Source organism: Microtus oregoni, unplaced genomic scaffold (genome assembly GCF_018167655.1).
Source record: "Microtus oregoni isolate MIOR12 unplaced genomic scaffold, Mior012 000005F_ref0000423, whole genome shotgun sequence".
Classification (NCBI taxonomy): Eukaryota; Metazoa; Chordata; class Mammalia; order Rodentia; family Cricetidae; genus Microtus; species Microtus oregoni.
Genome location: NW_024543064.1, coordinates 20,599,957 through 20,621,498, shown reverse-complemented (window position 1 = coordinate 20,621,498; position 21,542 = coordinate 20,599,957). Strand labels below are relative to the sequence as shown.

The window sequence follows — 21,542 nt, the reverse complement described above, 5'->3', positions numbered from 1 at the left end:
GGGCAATGGTAGACTTTGTTTTGTGGTTCCAGGGATCAAGCCCAGGACCTCACACACACGAGGCAAACTCCACCACTGGGCCTCAGCCGCGTCCCGACTGACTTCCAATGCCAGAAATCCCCAGCCTTGCCCCCGCTGGGCACGGACACAGGCAGGATAGAGGCCATGGGGTTAAATCCATGACGCAATCACAGCTTCTGGCTTATGCTAGGAGGTGAACTCTGACCTTCAGGAAATGGACAAACATCCCATTAACAAGGACTACAAAACAAACCTCAGTGAACTTTTATTTCTATTACCTAGAACTGCTCACAAGGCCAGAGACTTCTGCACTTTAACACTGGATACCCTTCCCGCCCACCCAGGGGACCCTGAGAGCGTCATCGTGTCCCCTCTAGAATGTACCCCCATGCTGAGGCACCCTCCCCTCTTGCCCACCTTCATTGCAGGGAGGGCTTTGAAGTGTGGACGGGGATACTAGTTGCGTCCCGTGCCGGCACGGGTATGAAATGTGGCACTGGCCAGGCTCCTGCTCGGCCTGGCCCAATGGAGGAAGTGGGAATAGCAGCAGTGTGTCCTTGACTTTCTCAGCCACCTCTGGACTGCCTGAGAGGAGGCACCCACTGCTGGTGGAAGGGAAGGAAAGTCAGAATTCACAGTTGTTTTGCTATGTAAAGTGCCTGTCAGTCCTGGGCTGCTTCTGCCAACTAATCCATTTAGATCCAGGAGAGGGGACAGAAGGGACACTGGGGTGGGGGTGGTGTCCCTTGGAAAGCTGACTGTAGACTAAAGGTCTCCAGAGACCTTCAAGGTCTTGCAAGAAAAAAAAAAAATCAGCCTGCTGTTGATGCTTTGGCCTGAGAGCCCAGAGGAAAGCATCAGACCTTGAGAAACCTAAGCCAACCCCTCAGTCTGCAACTGTGAGGTCCAAGAGATGCGCAGATGTGGTCAAGAGAAAGAGGACCTTGGTATCTTACTGGGAGGGTCCTGGTCCACCTAAGAAGGGCTCAATTTTTTTGGGCAGCTGGAGGGATCAGAAGAATGGGATCCAGCGTCTGCATGGTAAGAGTCTAGAGTAGGACTGCCTCCCTCCTAGGACTTGACTCTGGCTCTACGGTGAAGTCCTCCAGAGGCCAGACCTCCCCCACAAGACCCAAATATAGAGTTCATCAGCATTTTACTCCTTACTCTCAGACAGCAGAGGGACCAACATGGGCTCCAACTCTCCAGAGATAGTGTGTTCTTTGGATATGTTTGGCCCCTCTCCCGGGCCCTACACCAACAGGCATGGAAGAAAAGGGTATGAGGGCAAAGGAGACAAAAGAACTGAACCAATATCCAGGCAACCAAAGTACAGGCTGCCCAACAGAACAGGGTTTGGGGGAACTGGGCGCACAGACCAGCTGTGAGGCCAACTTTCACATTGATGGGCGGAAGGCAGGTGGGAGGTAATGAAATTGGAGAATGAGGAAGGAGGGAAGGCAAGCTTCCTGGAGTGTCAGTCCCTTGAGGTCTTTGCTCCTCTCCCACAGGGGCAGCCAGGGGCTTCCCAGGCCAGGAAGGCCCTAGCACTTGTGGTGCCTGGGGCCCAGCCTGCTGGCACATCGGTCTGAGCTTAACACAGTCGCCTTCATCTTTTTTGAGGAGCAGGAAAGAAAAAGGGGCATGGCCCCCTGGGCTTTCCTAGGTCATCTTCCAGCTCCAGGCGCAGAGCTGAGACCCCAAAGTCAGTGCAACAATCCTGTCCAGTCCAGTGAGGAAAATGAAGGCGTGACTTGCCTAGGGGGCTGCATGCCACGCACGCGCCCATCCCCAGCATTTGGTGGATGGACATGAAACGGAAAGGGGCCTGGATCTGCCTCCAGACACAGAAATCCTCGCGGAGAGGACGGTGCCCTGGGGTCAGCTGCTCCAGGTGCTGATCCTGCGTGGGAGGGAGTCAGGTCATGTAGCGGGTGATGGCGCGAAGGGCATAGAGCAAGGCTGCTTGCATTCGGGCTTCAAGGAGCAGCAAGTTCACGTGAACCTGGGGCACAGAAAGAAGGGAGCTTGCTGACTACCGCCCTGCAGCCCGTCCTCCCAGTCTACCGATTCCCTGGGCGCTCGCCTCACCCACGCCTCCTACACCAGGATGGGCCGACCTGTGCTTGGGCTCTGTGAAATCTGGTGTGGTGACCGCTGAGGAATGCCCTGTCATGACTAGCAGCGTTATCTCTCAAGCCTGAAAGAAGAGCTGCCATTAACTGGCTCCAGTGTGGGATCAGATGTTTCCACACGAGTCTCATTGTGTCTCCCCGACTTTGAAATGCAGGCAGTATCTCTTCTCATTATAAAGGGGAAAAGCGCAAAGATACAAGGTCACGTGACCAAAGCCACGCTGCTCTTCTGCGAGGAGATTCAAACCTACACCTGCCAAACTGCCACGGAAGACCCCGTGGGAACAGGCCCTGAGCGCCCGATTTAAAAGGTGCCTGCAATCAGAGGACTAGAATTTAACCAACGACAACAGGTTCCCACTGTGACCCTCTACAGGGCTGGCTTGGCTGTTGCCATGCCCGTACCTTCTCTGAGTGGCGGAAGTGCCTCCAGAAGAGGTTGTACATCCTGCGGGTTGTCTTCTCTGGGTAGCAGGCCACAGTCTTGATATAAATTTTGAGGTTCCTTTCTAGGAGCTGGTTCACCTCCCCATAATCGTAGTCATCGTATCTGATGGAAAGACCCGGACAGAATTACTCATGCTCTCAGAGGCAGCGCGGCCCCATCCCCACCCTACACAAGGAGGAACAGAGAGCAACAAGAAAAGCCAGAAGGGGAAAAAATAGGAGGGGGTGGAGGGAAGGGGAAAAAAAAAAGCCAGAAGGTAGGAAGCAACCAGAAGCCTGGTTCCTCTTAGAAAAACAGCTGACATCATATGTCATTGGTTACCAGGCTCACAGAGGACCACTCTAACGCTGACAGAGAGCATCCTCTCCTGAGCTCCGACTATGCCAGTCACGAACCTACAAACTACATTCTCTGTCATATACAATATACCGTGTTCATCAATTTCATTTTACTGCAATTCACAGAGGCATTGCTCTCAACAGCAGGGAGTGATTTCAAATCCGGCTCTCACGGCTACACTCTCTGTCCTATAGTAAAGGACTGGAGGGTCAGTGCGTGTTAATCCTGGAGAACGGGGCAGTTGAGGGGAAAAGGACACAGTGCTAATTCCAGACCGGCCAAAAGAAGGCAATTAACTCGTTCAAAATCTAAATGCAAGTTGGCAGTGAGTCTAAAAGCCACTTGTCACTCCCCAGTTCAGCTTATACGTGTGCATGGGAAAAAGACAGGAAGGGAAAAAAACACCCAAATAATCAAATAAGGTGACATATCACCTTGACGATTTCGGTGGGCTTTTTGTTTTCTTATTTTTTTTTTTTTTGAGATAGGGTTTCTCTGTGTAGCCTTGGCTGTCCTAGAATTCACAATGTAAACCAGGCTAGCCTTGAACTCACAGAGATCCACCTGCCTCTGCCTCCCAAGTGCACCACCACCCAGCGATTTTGGTGGTTTTTTTTTTTCTATTTTTATTTTTAGAGTCCTATAAGCCCAGCTGGTGAACTTGTTATACAGCCAAGGATGGTTTCAAACACCTACCTGATCCTCCTGTCTTTGCCTTCCCAGTGCTGGGATTACAGACATGAGCAAAAATTAAAATAAAGAGAGAAAGAAAAGAGGAAGGAAGAGAAGAAGGAAGCAGAGGGAAAAGCCTGGAGCCAGGTGATTAGGTCACACCTGCAATCCCAGCACTGGAGACTGAACTAGCCAGACTAGTTGAGCTCAAGGTCAACCTGAGACCCTACTTTAAAAATGAACAAACAAATAAAGTTCTGTATATATCTCTTTTTTAAAAAGATTTCTTTTATTTATTGTGTATACCATATTCTGCGTACATGCATGCCTGCAGGCCAAAAGAGGGCACCAGACTCATTACAGATGGTTGTAAGCCGCCATGTGGTTGGTGGGAATTGAACTCAGGACCTTTACACGAGCAGGTGGTGCTCTTAACCACTGAGCCATTTCTCCAGCTCCAGTTCTGCATATATCTTGACAAATCATTTTATTTTGGGGATATATCTATGAGAACGTGCGTGGTGAGAGCAGTCAGTGCAAACAGTATTCATAAGAGTAAAATCTGCCAACAGGGGTGGCAGCCCATGCCTGTAATCAATACTTGAGAGGCCAGAGAAAATGGGGTGGGAGGGAGGTGGTAGAGCGGGAGTGGGAGTAGGGGGTCCCAAATTTAAGTCAACAGAGACTCCTTCTTGGGGGTGGAGAGAGAAGAGGAGCAAGGGGAAAGAAAAAAAGTAACAACAAAAAAGAAAAACAAAACCAAAGATGCAAACAACCTAAATACTCAACAGTGAATATCACTTAAAGAAAAAATTCTCATCTGGGCGGTGGTGGTGCACGCCTTTAATCCCAGCACTGGGGAGGCAGAGGCAGGCAGATCTCTGTGAGTTCAAGACCAGCCTGGTCTACAAGAGCTAGTTCCAGGACAGGCTCCAAACCCTGTCTCGAAAAACCAAAAAAAAAAAAAAAAAAAAAAAAAAAATTCTCCTTAAAAAATGGTCAGTGGGCAGACAAAATGACTCTGTGGGTAAGGGAGCTTCTGATCCCTTGGCCCTACACAGAGGGAGAGCTGACTCCAGCAAGTTTTCTTCTGACTTCCACATGGACACTGTGCCACACATATGTATGGATACACATACTTATACAAATAAAACATATTTTTAATTAGAAAAGATTTTGTAAGATAAAATATAGCTCAATGTACTATATTGTACAGAGATGACCATACTTAATATTTTAGTGAATAATTTCCTGGGTCTTGTTCATCATTTTCATGAGCTGCATAACAGGTTATGGATGGAAACATCACTATTTTAAGTCTGCTGCTGCTGCATATCTGTGCTGTCCTTATTTACTAGGAAAAGAGAAGTATTTGGAAATTTAAACAAGAGTCTAGAGGCGGGCAGTGATGGTGCACGCCTTTAATCCCAGTAATGGGGTGTGTGTGTGTGTGAGGCAGGTGGATCACTGTGAATTCAAGGCCAACCTGGTCTATAAGATCTAGTTCCAGGACAGGCTCCAAAGTTATAGGAACCCAATCTTGAAAAACAAAACAAAAAACAAACAAACAAACAAAAACAACACAAAATAAAGTAAAAGCATGTACAAGACCATGGGTTTCCATCCTCTGTGTTACAGGACAGAAAGCCCCGCTGTCTCTGTTTTGTTTACAACCTTTGAACAATGAGCATTCCTATCAGCTTTAACCCTGCACAGACATAAACCTGGCTTGAAGAATTTATTTTATTTTATTTTTTTTTTTGGTTTTTCGCAACAGGGTTTCTCTGTAGCTTTGGTGCCCGTCCCAGAACTAGCTCTTGTAGACCCGGCTGGCCTCGAACTCCCAGAGATCCACCTGCCTCTGCCTTCCGAGTGCTGGGATTAAAGGCATGCGCCACCACCGCCCGGCTTGAAGAATTATTATAGGCAAGAAGAAAAGAGAAATTAAAAATGACGGTGTGCATCAGAAAGATTTGTGGCATGCACGTGACCTGGACCTCGGGGACACTCGCTCACCTGATGCCAAAGACACAGTGGATGTAGTTCCAGATGGCCCTGCGGAGCATGGAGGTGTCGACGCCACTGTGCATGGCTATGGTGTTGTAGGTGAGGCTGTAGGCTACCTGAAACTTCTCATCCAGCAGCTGTCCGCCCTCAGGGTAGAGCCGCTGGATCAGGGAGTAGCCATGGTCTTCCCAGGTATAATCCTGAGGAATGAGGGAGGAGGTCAGTGAGCAAGACTTGGGAGGCCCAGGGCTGGCCGGAGATCTGTCCTCTGGACCTCTGGAGTTCACACCTTAGCTTTGCATAATGCGCCCTCCCTGAAGCACAGATCTGATATGCGGCGATGTTCCAGGATGACTTTTCCCTGAATTGGGATTTTTTTTTTTTTTGGTTCTTTTTCCAGACAGGGTTTCTCTGTAGCTTTGGAGCCTGTCCTGGAACTAGCTCTCGTAGACCAGGCTGGCCTTGAACTCACAGAGATCAGCCTGCCTCTGCCTCCTGAGTGCTGGAATTAAGGACATGCGCCACCACCGCCCAGTGGGATCTTTTTTTTTTTATTAATTTATTTATTATATATACAATGTTCTGTCTGCATGCCAGAAGAGGGAACCAGATCAAACTACAGAGTTGTGAGCCACCATATGGTTGCTGGGAATTCAACTCAGGACCTCTGGAAGAATAGCCAGCGCTCTTAACCTCTGAGTCATCTCTCCGGTCCCATGAATTGGATCTTTCAGGTCTTCATTGCCCCCTTACAGATTTTTTTTTTTCGACACAGGGTTTCTCTGTAGCTTTGGAGTCTGTCCTGGAACTAGCTCTTTGTAGACCAGGTTGGCCCTGAACTCACAGAGATCTGCCAGTCTCTACCTCCCGAGTGCTGGGATTAAAGACGTGCACCACCACTGCCCGGTGCCCTTAAGGATTTTTTGTTTTGTTTTGTTTTTTGTTGTTTCTTTGTCCTGGAATTGCTCTGTATAACATGCTGGCCTCGAACCTACAGAGATCGACCTGCCTCTGTCTCCCAAGAACTGGGACTGAAGGCGTGTGCTACCACAGCTCAGCGCCCTCATGGGTTTTTTTTTTTTATATAACTTGAGAACCACTGGAAGCTCTTGTCCTTGCTTATATGCAACTCTAAAGCAAGGCACTGAACAACACCAATGTTGGGAGCCTCACCTGGGCACGGAAGGTAGGGGGGGCCTGAGTCCCTCGACGAGTGAAGTCTTTATATCCAAAAGTGGGGTCTTCCACAAAGCATACAATGTCTGGGTGTGGAGAGGGCTCCAGGATATCCGCTGAGGGCCAAATCAGAAAGAGGTGTCAGTGAGGCTGAGCCCAGAGCACAGAAGGCTCGGTATTATCAGAGAGGCCAGGGGAGATACAGTAGGGGACCACAGAGAGTCTCCCCCCACAATAAGTGGGAAGACTTTAGCTACAGTCACTCCTGGGGAGGAGGAGACTCCTGTCCAAGAACTCAGGAGGCAAGGCCCCCTATAACAGTGATAGCGGTAGTTCTGTGGCATAGTTAAACCTGGGAAAGGATTGGCTAAGCTTGGTCCCATTTACCTGACGTAAGCCCCAAAGGGCTAATAGACCAGGATTCAAAGGTGAGTGTGAACACAAGGCCCTTGCTCAGAACCTCTTGGAAGCAGAACGCATGGTGCATGGAGGTGACTGCTCCCATCAGAAGGGTAAAGAGAGAGGCAGCCCCAGCACTGACATCTGTCATCCTGTACCTGAGGGGGTTACCAGCAGACTTTCTGACTTCTCCAGCTCAAAACGGTTCTCCATCTCCTCCTGCGAAGCGCCCTCATCCCGCAGCAGGCTCTCCTGCAGCTGCCTCATGCGTTCCATGAGAGCTTCCACATCACGGGCAGCTTCAAAACCCTGTGGGGAGACCCAGGAGACACATCTAGTCCCCCGCTTCCTGGTACTCTGGAAAGCTTCACTAGGAATTTCCACAGCCCAGGCCATCCTGGGTGATCAGAAAGAACGAGAGCATTTCTGAGCCAGCCATCACACCGGGGCAGTTCAGAGTCTATGACCTCCTACTCGGATATTTCTAAGGCCATATGTAGGAGAGACAAGTGTCTTCCTTCACTTGTAATTGACAAGGTTTCTAGGTTTTGTTTATTTTGAGACAGGATAGTTACAATGTAGCTCTAGCTGTCCTGGAGCTTTGTATGTAGACCAGAGGCCTTGAACTCACAGAGATCCACCTGCCTCTGCCTTCTGAATGCTAGGATTGTGGCAGTTTCTGTTGATTGGTGGGTTTTGGGTTTTGTTTTGTTCCTAAATTTGTTTTTATGTGCATTTGTGCTTTGCCTACATGCATATCCTGTGTGCGTGCCAGATGCATTGGAACTAGAGTTATAGACAGTTGTGAGCTGCCATGTGGATACTGAGAATTGAACCTGGATCTTCTGGAAGAACAGCCAGTGCTCTTAACCACTGACCCATGTCTCCAGCCCCTATTATATGGTTTTTGGTGCTGTTGCTGATTGAACTCAAGACCTCATACAGACTAGGCAAACAGCCACCACTGAGCTATACTGAAGCCCAAATTTTGTACAGTCAACCAGAAAAAAAATGTCAGACATAGTGGCTCACTTCTCTAATCCCAGCACAGCAAGCAGATGGGGATGTGAGGGATCACCATGAGTTTGAAGCTAGCCTAGACCAGAGTAAGGCCCTGCCGCAAAATAGCAAAACAAAGTCAAAGACATCAACAAACAACAACACAAATCAGCTGGCACGATGAAGTGCACCTGTAGTTCAGTCTCTGTACTACTTGGCTCCACAGAAAGTTCGAGGCCATTCCAGGCTTAACACAACACAACAAACAAACAGAAAACCCAGCTGACTGTGAGCCTAAGAGGCTATGAGTTTTAAAGCCAAGCAATTTTGCTGTAGCCCCTCTCTGTGAAGAGATGGAGAAGCAGTGGTTTCTATTCCCAGAGCAGAGGCCGTACCATCTTTCTCCCACACCGAGACCCAGAAACCTGACTTACCCCAGAGTTGTCCAGTGGGTCCCCACTTGGGGGGCTGCCTTGCTCACTGGGGGGCGAGGGCGCCTGTGAGGCAGGGCTGCCCTCTGCATCTCCTTCAGGAAGTATTCCACAGCCAAACACGAAGGAGGCCAGAGAGTGGCAGTGGGTTAGCAGGACCAGAGCTTGGATGAGCTCGGCCAGGGACCAGCTGTGCTCTCCAGTCTTCAGTAAGGCCTGGAAGGGAGGGAGAGCTAACCCACTTAGTGGCTGTCCCTGGGCTATGCCCTAGTCCAGCCCCTAGGCTTCCTCGGGGTCCCAACTCTGCCTAGCACACCTGGATATGCTCCTTGGTGATAAGCCATGGCCGGTGTGCCAACAACTTGTTGATCTCGCTGAGTTTGCGTAGCTTTTCGGGGGCCCGGTGGATGCCCAGAAGCCACTCAGGGTCACCACCAGTCTGCAGGAACTCAGTCATGTGGGAGCCGATCAGGTAAGAACACTGGTGGCGGGCGGCAGCCTGTGAAGGGAATTGATAAGCCTGAGCTACCGAAAGATCCCCTTGAGATCTAAGAGACAGAGAAATCTATGTTCTAACCAGCTCTGCCACCAGCTTGCTGGTCACCTGACCCCTTTGTACCTCAGTTTCCCCATCTGCAAAGCACACTATTAAAGATGCCCCTCTTCAAAACCTAAAATTCCACGGACATCATCAGGTAAAGCTAGGCACTTCCTCGTCACCTAAAAAAAATCAACTCGGGATAGTCCCAGCAAATGAACCCACCATTTGGCCACCCCCGCTGCAAGCACCAGGCCCAGACACACTTACCATGATGGCAATGTAGTGACGCCAAGAGCTGGCTAGGGGCCCATCTGTATGCAGCAGCAGATAGTGCAGGCGCCAAAAACTGCTAAGGTAGTCAGGGTGGAGACCCATCACCACTGCCAGGTTGTCCACCCGTCCTGAAGACATCAGGGCCTCGAGTCCCAGGTGCTGCTCGAGGCTCTCGGCTCCTTCCCGAAGGATCTGCTAGGCAAAGGGGAAAGCATGGGTTTCCGTCTGCCCCATACAGACCAATCTCTTCTTTAAAAGAGTTGTATTATACATATATAAAAGGAGGAGACTGAGCATGCCATCGTGTCCCAAAGAGGAAACTGAGTAAGCGAACACTTATTAGGCACCCGATAGAACTTACACATGTCTCTCACTGCCCAAATACTTCATATGTATCAACTCACTCAATCTTCTAAAACAGCTATGAAATTAGAGTTTCATTTCCTCTATTTTTCTTTTGTAATAATTTTTTTTTCAATGCTGAGGATCAAACCTAGGGCATCATTCATGCTAGGCAAATATTCTACCACTAAACTATGTCCCTAGACCTTCTTTTTTTTTTTTGTTTTTTTTGTTTTTTTTGTTTTCCGAGACAGGGTTTCTCTGTGGCTTTGGAGCCTGTCCTGGAACTAGCTCTGTAGACCAGGCTGGTCTTGAACTCACAGAGACCCGCCTGCCTCTGCCTCCCAAGTGCTGGGATTAAAGGTGTGCGCCACCATCGCCCGGCTGTCCCTAGACCTCCTTCCCTATTTTAAATATTTCAAGACAGGGTTTCTCTGTGTAGCCCTTGCTATCCTAGAACTCGCTCTGTAGACCAGGCTGTCCTGCTTCCGGAGTACTGAGATTTAAGGTGTGTGCTACCCCCCTCCTAACAGATGAAGATTTGTGGAGAAATTAAGAAGAATGGTTGCTGGAGACTGGCTCAGTGGTAAACTAAATATTTAGCATGCACAGGGCCCTGGTTCAATCCCTGGCAATAAAAAAAAAAAAAATGAGTGTGTGGTTTCTCCTGGCTACATAGGATTTCTCTTCTAATACGGCAGATACAGACAGCCATGGAGGGTAGGGGGAAGGGCAGAACAGTTCACAGGTCCCAACTGTCTTCTCATGTAGAGCTGTTTAACCTCATGGGACTTTTTTCTTTTTTTAAATTCAGGGTCTCATGTAGCCCAGGCTGGCCTCAAACTTCTAATCCTCCTGCCTCTGCTCCAAGTGGTGGGGCTATAGGCATACACCACCATGATCAGTTTATACGGAGATAAGGCTCGAACCCAGGGCTTTGTGGATGCCAGGCAAACGCTCTAGCACTTGCACTGAACTACACAACAGCCCCTCTTCCTTTTTTTCTCTTATTTATTTATTGTGGGGCTGGGACCAAACCCTGGGCCTTGTGCATGGTAAGCAAGTGTTCTACCACTGAGCTACATCCCCAGGCCTGACTGACTCGTTCCTCTAACAGATAGCCATCCAATTATGAATCTCCTTGAGTGTCTGAACTTGTCCTGTGAGGTGAGTGCTATTATTTTCCTCCATTAATAGATGAAGAGACCAGATGTGCTTGAAGCCACAGATCTGATAAACGACAGAAACAGGATTCTAATCTAGATGAACTCTAAGACCTGTCCCTCCCCCTTTTTTTTTAAAGAAAAAAAGAGTAATTCATAAATGAAAAAAATCAACTACAACAACAACATGTGAGGTTAAAATGCTGGGGTATAGATGCAAATACCACCGGGTGGTTGTTCCCTTACTAAAGAGGGGAAAGAGAACTCAGATGCTTTATTAGCAGGCCACAAACCATTTGGCCTACAAGTGAGACAGCACAAGTTCAAGGTCAGTGAGTTCTAGGCAGTCCAGGCCTAGAGTTAAGCCATCTCAAAACCAGAAAGAGGAAACGGGAAGCTCCATCCCTGTACAACAGATTCCCTGTGTGTGTATTCTGAAGGCATCCCCACGTTACCCTCGCACTAGAACGCAGCTCCAGGACGGCCAGGGGTTGTCTTATTCTCTATCCCTGTTGAATGAGTGGGGGCTAGGGATGCAGCTCAGTAGTGGGTGTGACGCTGGCCTAGCATGCGTGTCAATCAAATCAACTAGATTTGATTCTTAGCACAGAGAAAAGGCAATAGCTAACCATGAGCCAGAAGCGGTGGCCCACGTCTGTAATCCCAGCATGAGGAGGCTAAGGGAGGAAGATCTCTCACTGTGAGTGAGGCCAGCCAGGGTACAGAGCTAAGACCTTGTCGCAAGATCAGAACAGCAGCTAGGCGAAGGGTGAACCAATTCTACAGGTGAAAGATGTTCTTGTAAAATAAACAAGAGCAAGCTTGGCACCATGACCGTCATTCTGTGGGTATGAGACCAGAGTGGGCTTGCTTTCCCTTCCCCTCTGCACATTCCCCCATGCTCTTTTTGAGATGGCTGAATTTCTCCTTATCTCTGATGGACCTAAGCTATGGAGCCCAGGCTGGTTTCAAATCTATAGCAATCCTCCTGCCTCTGCTTTCCCAAGTACTAGGATTACAAGCATAAAGCCACCATGTCAAGTGAACCCAATGCTTCGGACACCTGAAAACAATAAACAGAAGGTAATTTTAAAGTGTTTTTTTTTTTATATAGATACTTCTATAAGTGATCATGGCTCAGAAGATACGTGGCTATATGTCTCTTGTCTTATTACATAGAAATAAGCACTAGTTTGGGGATGTCAAGTTTGGTGTGTCACTATAATTCTTTCCATCCCCCCTCCCCCCCACAGGATTTCTCTGTGTAGCTTTGGAACCTGTCTTGGAACTTACTGTTACCAGGCTGGCCTTGAACTCACAGAGATCTGCCTGCCTCTGCCTCCTGAATGTCACCATCACCCGGCTTTCAAGAGGTTTTTTTTTTTTTTTTTTATGAAATTAAGTAAGTCAGGAGTGGGAAAATAAAAGATCCCGATCTACCCATGTTCCACGGCCTTTCCTCCGAGGGACCAAAGACGCCAATCCCTGGTCCAGACTCACCTCCTCCACGGGAATGAAGGCGCTGGGTCCTCGAGGACCTCGCCGAGCCCGGCCCTCCTGATGCTCCTGTGCAAAAACACATGGTGGTGACTTGGCAGGCGGAGGTTAGCTGGCAGACTGTTAGCCCCTTAGCATCCTTGTCTACCCTGGGACGCTGCGTTTCTAAACTACCTTCTTGGTACACCCCTCCATGGAGGAGCCACATTCAGACCCACTTGTCGGGTAGCAAATGGGTGAGAAAACAGCTCGCTAAGAGGGCACAGCGAGGCCGGCCTGCTCAGGCACTCAGCAAGGACCTAGAAAACCCAGCATGGGTGAGTGGGAGGGGCCAGAGGAAGGAAACAGATAACTGTCCCATTGCCTATCGCCAAAGACATGGCTCAGTGGGTAAGGGGGCTTGCCACCAAGTGTGAAGACCTACTACATTCAATCTCTGGGCACTCACAAGTTAGAAAGAGACCTGACTCCTACAAATTGTCCTCTGGTCTCATACACACACTTTCTTTCTTTCTTTCTTTTTTTTTTTTTGGCTTTTCGAGTCAGGGTTTCTCTGTGTAATAGTCATGGAACTGTCCTGGAACTCGCTTTGTAGACCAGGCTGGTCTCGAATTCACTGCTTCCCAAGTACTGGGATTAAAGACGTGTGTCACCACTGCCCGGCTTCAAGAAAGCCACAAATGGTGGCACAGCCTGTCTGAGGCTCAGGGGAAGACCCCTTTCTATTCCAAAGTCAGTTACCGCCCTACATGCCTAGGAAGAAGCTTCAATTCCTCTCAAATAACCATTTTTATTTGTTTTTTCTTGAATGCTAAGGATGAACCTCTAGGCATGACGCTTGGCATGCGGGGCACATTCTACACTGGGCTGCGCCGGTCACAGCCCTCTGCAAAGGGTCATTTGTTTACCCTTCTCGGCATATCTAGGCTAACAGGGCTCGTAGCCTCACCAACTGTCCATGCCTGCACTACGTACTCTGCCCGATGCCATCCCTCCACTACCCGGTATCCATCCGATACCCGGTAACCAGATTAACTTCTGAAGTATGAATCTGTTCCAGTCCCTTAAAACCCCAACCTCCCCATACCAAAGGCTTCCAGATAAACAGGAGGTCTCCCCTTTGGGGTTCAGTAGCCTTCCCAGGTCTACTGTCAGGTCTGCTGTCTGTGACCACACAGTTCCCAGCATTTCTGCCTCCGCAAACACTGTCTGCTAAGGGCCTCTTTTAAGTTGCACTGCTCTCACATCCAGCAGGGCAACATCATTCATTCTGCTCTGTGAATGAAAACAGAAAGCAGAGCGGCGTGGGGGGAAATCCAAGTGGGAGGTGCAGGCTGGTGGCAGCTATTCTGACTTGAGCTTATTTGAGCCTGAGCCATGTATTCAATGAAGCTGCTTCTCCTGCTCCTAGATCCAAGGACTGAAAGAACATTCTACTTATTCACTTAGTTTCTGAATGACGGCGTGGGGCTCTCCATACCAACTGATGATAATAATTGGCCCAAATAACAGTTCTGCCTTCACTACAGAGGGGCTGTCCCCCAGCCCCTTTCTTCTGGTAAGAGCCAGGCCTAGTCCTGGTACGTCAGATGTTCAGGGACTCAAAACTGTACTCCAGCCTTATATTTTTGAAGTGGCCAAAAGTCCCCTGAAGGAGGACCCCTAGGGTCAATGACATAACAAAAAGAAAGAAAGAGCCCAGAGGCCTAGGTGTGCAGACTAGCTGGGCTGCTAATCAGCTGTGTGATCTGGGAGAGCTACTTAGGCTCTCTGGAGTCTGAATTCTGAGGAGAGAAGGGCATGTCCCACTAGCCTCCATGCAGGCCTTCAATCTGCACTTGTCAGAGGTAGCAGCAGGCTGGGCTGGTCTGAGGGCATGCAGAAACACCACCACCCCCAAGCACTCCCTTCCAGCTCCCCTCCTCCCTCACTTGAGAAAGTGCCCAACAGCTCTGTCTGGGAGATAAGAACTGCTGACTCCACTGCCTGGGCCTCCCTCACTCCAGAGGACCCGAGGGCAGTTGGCCAAACACCTGTAAGACCAGCCCTGGGGAGGCCACCCTGGGCTACAGTGAGGTGATGGCCTCAAACAAACAAGACCACAGGGTGTATGTGAAATACACAGACACTAAAATTCTAAGCTGAAAAAAATGAAAAGGAGAAAAGAGAAACCACAGCAGCACAGGCTGAGAAATAAGGGTGGGAAAGGGATAGGGAACTGCTTTGAAATCACCAAAGCCTCAAGTCTGAGCCAAGAGCCAGCATGGGAAGGAAACAATATCCCTGGGTCCCGGTCCTAAGCGATGGTTCTAGACCTATTGGTATTTCACAGCGTTATAAATAATAATAATGTAGCATACAATGAAAGCTTTAGAGGCGGGGACCACTGCCCCTCGGGAGAGTGCTGCCACGGAGGGAGTGGAAAGTAGAACTCAAGTAGCCATGCACTGTCTGCACAAGGCCCTGAGTTCAAGGCTTAACACAAAGAATAAAGAAGTAAACTAGAAATAGATAGCTCCACCCACCAGTCAGCTCTGTGAGCCTCAGTTTCCTCCCGGAATAACGAGATTCTCACTGTATCATCATAAGGATTTTTTGTTTGTTTTTGTTTTTCGAGACAGGGTTTCTTCGGAACTGTGGAGCCTGTCCTGGAACTAAATCTTGTAGCACGCTGGCCTCGAGCCACCTGCCTCTGCCTCCTGTGTGCTGGGTTCAAAGGCTTAGTCAAAAGGATTTAATGGGACTAAGGCACACAGATTTACACCTCAGCACCTCCACCAGGGAGAGCACTTAAAGAAAGTCCCCTGTCATTAACTTCATTGTTATTTCAAACAAGAGCTTCCCTGCCCCGGAGTCCATTAGAATTCCTTTGTGAAGCTTTTTTCCTCTTACCGAAACCAAAGTCCCACCTCCAGCAATCCATGGGGGGGGGGGGACAGGCTGCTGGTCTCATTTACCAATCAAATCACTCTTTCAGGTACAGAGCACAGCACTGAGAGCTTCCCAGGTAAAATCAGAACAATGCGGTTCACCTGACCATTTTTTGATGCCTGGCTTGCAGGCAGTGTAAAATACAACAGCGCAAAGACCAAGTCCCAGGCAATGTTCACATCATTTCAGTTCCCAGAGAAAAAGCAAACAAATGGTGACCAGGATGTGAGTAATGGCAGGGTGGGAGCGCGTGAGATGCTTTAACAGGATGGGGAAAACTACTGGGGGGGGGGCAGGTGACCTTGGAGGTCCGGCTAGAAGGCAGCAGCAGAGCTGGTGAAGGTGGTGGAGATATCGGAGGAGATACCAGCAAGTCCTGACTGCAAGACGAGGGTTAGGAATCCAGGGCTCCAGTATCCAGAAAGTTCCTTTGACCTTGACATCAGGGCAAGTCCGGGGGAAGCTGGAGGAGCAGGCTCCCAGAGCCAAGAGGTGACACCACCCAATCAGCCCAATCAGCCAGGGCTCCATTCCCTGGGACAGACAGGCAACAGCTATCTTGAGTAATAGCTGCAGTAGGTATTCCCTGGCTCCACTGCTGTAGGCACTGACTAAAGCTTTACAGATGAGAGGTGCAAGCCACTTCTGGTCACTCCGCGCGGGAGGAAGTGCGGGAGGTGAACACGGGTAAACACAGACCAGGTTCCTGGCGGCATGGGAGCCATTCCCCATTCTCGATAACCAAGGTTTATGAACCAGCACCCAGAGTTCGCCAAGAATGCTAAGTTCCTCATCTGCTCCTGGTTTTAGGAATTCACTACCCCCACCCTCAACACCTACCGAGGGGACTCTTGCCTTGAGGACACAAAGGGTCTGGTTTCCTGTGTCTAGTACACCAGTCCAGTAGACCTTTTGGGGCTGGAGGGATAGCTTACTGGTTAAGACCATTTGCTACTCTAACAGAGGACCCAAGATTGGTTCCCAGCACCCACACTGGGTGGTTCCAGCCCCAGACGATCCAATTTTCCCTTCTTGTCTCTGTGGGCACCTGCACACATGTGTACATATCCACACATACATATATTTTAAAAAAAGAAAATAACTCTTTTTTTTTTTGGTTCTTTGATACTGGCTTTCTCTGTAGCTTTGGAGCCTGTCCTGGAACTAGTTCTGTAGACCAGGCTGGTCTTGAACCCACAAAGATCTACCTGTCTCTGCCTCCTAAGGGCTGGGATTAAAGGTATGCACCACCACCGCCTACCTGGCTTTAGTTAATTTTTCGAGATGATATGTAGCCTGGTCTGGATTGAAACTTTCAAACACCTGCTTCTACACCACACCAGTTCTAAATTTTGTTTCATTGTTTTGGGTCAAGGCCTCACTTTATAGCACATGAGGGCAGGGGTGGAACACATTCTGCAGCTTTGAACTCCGGGGCAAAACTCCTAATTTAGCCTCCTAAATGCTAGGATTACAGATGTGTGCCATCCAGCCTGGGGTTACTAGCACTAGATTTTGTCAGATGTGCCCGAGGGGGCTGCCTACCACATTGACGAGCCCAGGTTCAGTACACCCGATGAAGTCATGATTTCAATCCAGCTTTAAAGACAAAAACAGGGGCCGGGCGGTGGTGGCACGCGCACCTTTAATCCTAGCACTTGGGAGGCAGAGGCAGGCATATCGCTGTGAGTTCAAGACCAGCCTGTTCTACAAGAGCTAGGTCCAGGACAGGCTCCAAAGCTACGGAGAAGCCCTGTCTCGAGCCCCCCCCCCCCAAAAAAAAAAACAGAGAAACGGGGGTGGGGTGGGGGGTGGGGTGGGGATGTGGCTGTTGCTACCATTGGCTTATTCTCCATTTCCAACTGAAGGGATCCTGTGGAGGCAGGAACAATGAAGTCAGACCACCCTCTGGGAGGGCTCACTAGGGGGTGTTATAGGCCTTTGGTAAAAGGGACTACCTGCTGCACAGAACAGGCCAAGCTCCTAATTCAAAGGCTTGCTAGACAGTAATTTTTGTGTTAAACTCGAGAGCTCCCACCCTATTTACAAATGATCCATATCAGTTTGAAGGCTAAGGGCTTATTTTGCATAGGAGAGTCAATTAAATGTCTAAAAATTAAGCACCAATTCCAAGTGTCTAAGGCGCAGTTTGAACCCCGAAATGCCTGGCATCCTCTACCAGGTCCTTTCCACTCTACCATAACAGTTTCTGGAAATGGTGATTTAACCCAGCCGCATTGGCCCCTCTGAGTAGCCCAACCTCTGTTCTTGTTCTCTGGAGTCTGCCAGCCCCAGGACTCAGAGACACCTGCTAAGACATTCTGCCCGCTGGGACTGCACACTATATGTCAGCTGAACTCAGACAGGAGCCTGGCTTACACCTGAGCTGAAAGACAGAAAAGCAGGCCCAGCAGAGCAGCAGACAGCATGGGCTGGGCCCTGGCTTCAAGGGCTTTACATGTTTGATCTCAACCATCCTGAGACAAACAAAACTTATCCCCTCTTTAGAGAAAATGGACCGAAGCTCAGAGTGGTCCCCTTCTGGGTCCAGCACAATTCATAAGGAGCTTCGGAGCCTCAACAGTGCCATTTAAACACTTAGTTGCAAAGAACCAAGAGGCCTGCGGGGTCTCCCTGGTTCAGGAGAGGGAGGCAGAAAGGCCTACCTTAGATGGAGCTAACTCACAAAGGAGAAGGGACTAGAAGTGGTGCACAGAGGGACTCATCGGGAGAGGGAAAAAAAAAGCTTTTTCTGAGGAAGTGACGTTTGAGGAAGTTATTCTAGAATCCAACACGGTTTTGAAAACATACCACCCAAGGCAAGGGTTGGAGCCTCGAACTCTCGGGAGACAAGCGCATCTGAAGGCCTGGACATTCCGGAGGGTCTGCAACAGTTGAAGTACTTGCTAACCATCCGGCCCTTCCCTGAATCTGGAGCACTGCAGTCTGGAAGATGGGCAGCCTATCATCAGATCAGGATTCTACTGATAGCAGACATCTGTAAGGACATCTCTCTCTCTTTCCTTTTATATATTTTTAGGTTTTTTTTTGAGACAGGGTTTCTCTGTGTAGCCCTGGATGTCCTGAAACTAGCTCTTGTAGACCAGGCTGGCCTTGAACTCACAGAGACCCGCCTGCCTCTGCCTCCAGAGTATGCACCACAACTGACCAGCAGGTCATTTTTTCAAGAAGGAGAAAAAGTAGAAATATTGCAAGCATTGTCAGCTTTCTCTAATACTGTAAAGTAACCTTCTTAAATTCAGTGTTTGGGGGGACACTGTAATCCCAACACTCAGGAGGCTGAAGTGGGAAGAGGGTCATGAAGTCAAGGCCAGATGGGACTGTAGAGTGAGACCCTGTCTGAAAATGGGGAGATTGGGAGAGGCTTTCTCTAAGGCACCCCATCTCCCTGAGGAACTGACCACCTGAGATCTTTTCTGCCAGCACCGTGGGGAGAGATTCGTGCCGGCTCTCCCCACTCAGGCAGCAGAGAACAGACTCAGGAAGTCCCTTGAGAGGCACTGGGGATGGGGAGGGGATGTCTGCTAAGCCAGTCTGACAGAAGTTAGCATTTTTAATGCAATAACATGTTCTCTGCAATAAATATGTTTCAGGCACACAGCTCAGGCTTTTGCTTGTATTTTAAATTAATTTGTTCAACAATCTCGTGGAGATACGATCAAATCTCTATGCAAGAGACTGCAATCAAAGAGCTCATTTGGCCAAGATAACCCAGCAAGAAAGTGGAGGGTGGGACGAGAATCCAGCACTCAGCGGGGCACGGCTGCTCTCAGGGACAACATTGTTCACAAAGCAGACAAACAAGAGTGACCAGAAAAGAATAGGCAGAAGCAAGGGTCATTTCTTCACCCAGATTCCTAAATATTCAAAGAAACCACCGGCCACTGGATGGAGAAGCGAGAAATGACATTCCTCAGACATGGGCTGAAATATTCTTAGAGTTACACAGACGCCTTAGGACTAGCCCTCTACCCATTCCCAGCCCTGTCACTACACCAGCTCTGGCAGTGTATCGTCCACACTCCTCTAGGCTCAGTAATATCTTCGGCAGTGCCAAACATTCTCCAAAATCCTAGACATAACACAGGGCAAAGGCTAAGGATCAAGTGAAAAGCAACCTCTCTCGGGCCTTCTTGGGCCTCAGTTTTCTCATTCTGTAAAATGGGGCAACAGTACGGTTTGTATTTGCTGCCTTTGTCAGACAAAACCTGTACCCTGCATACAGTAGGCCCTCCAAAAATAATAGAAGGCGTTCATTGTCGAGGCTGCTGGGAGGAAAAGGGGCTTTGTAACAGCATTATACCTCGTCTCCCTGCGAAGGCCCTCTACTCTCTGAGGAGACAGCAAAACAAACTTTGAGGACCCCAGAACATTTTAATAGGGAGCAGCCTGAGACTTTTTAGTCTTCGGGAGTGGGGACCAAGGGTTATTCGCTGTCTCCCCCAGCTCTGGTCGCTGCCGCGGAGGATCAGGCAGCCATCCAAACCCCTAAAGCACTCTGGCCAATTTCCAGATCGGGGGTGCAGGCGGGGACTGGGGAAGGGGATTGATCTTCCTTGGCCAGTTCCAGACGGCTCACTCCCTTGGTTTCGCGATAGGTGCAGAAACCGATCCTAGAAAGAGCTCCCGGCCGCCTGCCCCCACCCAGAGCAAGGGAATCTGCGGAAGGGGGCGGGGAGGAGGAGTGGTCGGGTCTCTCCGGCCGGGATTTGCCTGGACTTGAAGACGCACGCTCCACCAGAGCACAAACCCAGAGAGCCACGAGGAGGCGTCCCCTCTCATTGGCCAGGAGTCCGAAGGAGCCAGGGAGGGCTCCGCAGCCCCCTCCCCCCGCAGGGTGTGTGTGGGGGGGTGTGAGTGAGGGCGGGAGGGGAGGGGAGGTAAGAGACCGGAGGCTGCAGTTGATGCAACCCTAGTCCTAGCTTACGTGCTACCAGACCCTAAGCCCGGTGGGCGCTCCAGACTTAGCTCGGGACAGCCCGAGCCTCGGCAGTGGCCGGAGAAGAGCGGTGTCGCCCGGCTGCTGCTTACCTCTTGGGTCCCGGGGCCCGCGACGCCGCCCCTGGCGAACGGCAGGTAGCCCTTGATCTCCGTCCGGCACTCGGTGTCCGCAACGATCATGGTGTGCGCCAGGACCCAGCCGCGGCTCGTCCGCGACTGGGGCACTCAAGGGGGTCTGGGGCGGTCGCTCGCCGGAGGCCGGGGCTAGGGGTCGCCGGGGAAGCTCGAGAACCCTGGGGTGTCTCTCGGGATGCGGAGAACCGGCGCTACCACGCTGGACACTTCTTCCAGCCCGGCTTGGGGAACTGCGGCCGGCCTCGGAGGCCTGGGATTGGCCGCGGCGCACGGCTTTTCACGGCCCGGAGTGCCTCGGAAGTCCGCAGTGGCCAGCGCTGCTCGCGAAACCGGCGCTCTTCAGCATCCCCACCGCGGAACTGCCAGCCAGCGCTCGCCGGGCTCTGTCAGCCCGCTGCGGTCCCTGGAGGAGGGCGGGGACAAAAAAGCCCCACGGAGCAGCCAATCAGAGGCCTGTTTCCCGGGAAGGCGGGGTCGACACCTCCCTCCGGAGCCAGCCATCTCTCCAATCAGCATCGAGAAGCACCTGGGAACTCTGGGAGCTGTAGTTGGCCTCGAACAGATGCTGCAAACTTTTGCAAGGTTTAGTCAGACCTCTGGCAATACCAGATGAGAGTGACAGCCCAGAGAGTCATTTGGGCTCTGTGATGAAACGGGACTTCACTGGGCTGGGCCAGACAGCCAGGTGTGAAATCCCTTCCGAGTAAATTCTTCAGTTTTCCAGTTCCTGGAGGGACTGGTTAGGGCTACAGAGAAGCCCTAACCACATCCAGTTGCTCTAATTATAGATCAAATACCACATATTTGAAGGCCAAGAGCCACCACCCTGTCCCCTCCGGTCTTCAGAGAGCTGCACCTTTAGAAAGCACTAAGCCAAGGAAATCACCTACCTTATTTGCGGCGTCTCTGGAAAAACCCTCCTTGACAAAATACCCTTGGCAATCTTAAATTTAATCTCAATCCTTATTGCTATAGTTTCCCTCTTCTACTCTGCCTGGGTGCCTTCATTCCCGTCTTCCACCCTCCAGGCGCTCCTGGAAACTTGGTAACTTAGGTGTCTGTCTGGGTCTG

General features: G+C 50.1%; 1 protein-coding gene across 2 annotated transcripts; it reads right to left on the bottom strand.

Moving 5' to 3' along the window:
- Positions 1-262: 262 nt before the first annotated feature.
- Positions 263-20,857, bottom strand: Sesn2 (sestrin 2). Of its 2 annotated transcripts, none has more exons than XM_041652615.1 (10): positions 20,427-20,857; positions 12,447-12,512; positions 9,436-9,636; positions 8,944-9,126; positions 8,631-8,843; positions 7,356-7,506; positions 6,796-6,914; positions 5,632-5,822; positions 2,562-2,706; positions 263-2,026 (listed from the first exon to the last, which is right to left on the bottom strand). In XM_041652615.1, the coding sequence occupies exons 1-10, from the start codon at positions 20,514-20,516 to the stop codon at positions 1,940-1,942; spliced, it is 1,446 nt and encodes a 481-aa protein (XP_041508549.1). In that variant the 5' UTR covers positions 20,517-20,857; the 3' UTR covers positions 263-1,939. The 2 variants fall into 2 exon arrangements, with proteins under 2 accessions (XP_041508549.1, XP_041508550.1); XM_041652616.1 differs by having other exon boundaries at positions 9,436-9,633.
- Between the last annotated feature and the right edge of the window lie 685 nt (positions 20,858-21,542).

Bases quoted from the DNA above. Each gene is read 5' to 3' on its own strand.
- Sesn2 (XM_041652615.1), bottom strand. From the start codon at position 20,516: ATGATCGTTGCGGACACCGAGTGCCGGACGGAGATCAAGGGCTACCTG. The intron at 9,127-9,435 runs GTAAGTGTGTCT...TTCCCTTCACAG, and splicing joins GTCACTACATTGCCATCATG to GCTGCCGCCCGCCACCAGTG. The intron at 6,915-7,355 runs GTACAGGATGAC...TTTGGCCCTCAG, and splicing joins TCTGCTGGTAACCCCCTCAG to CGGATATCCTGGAGCCCTCT.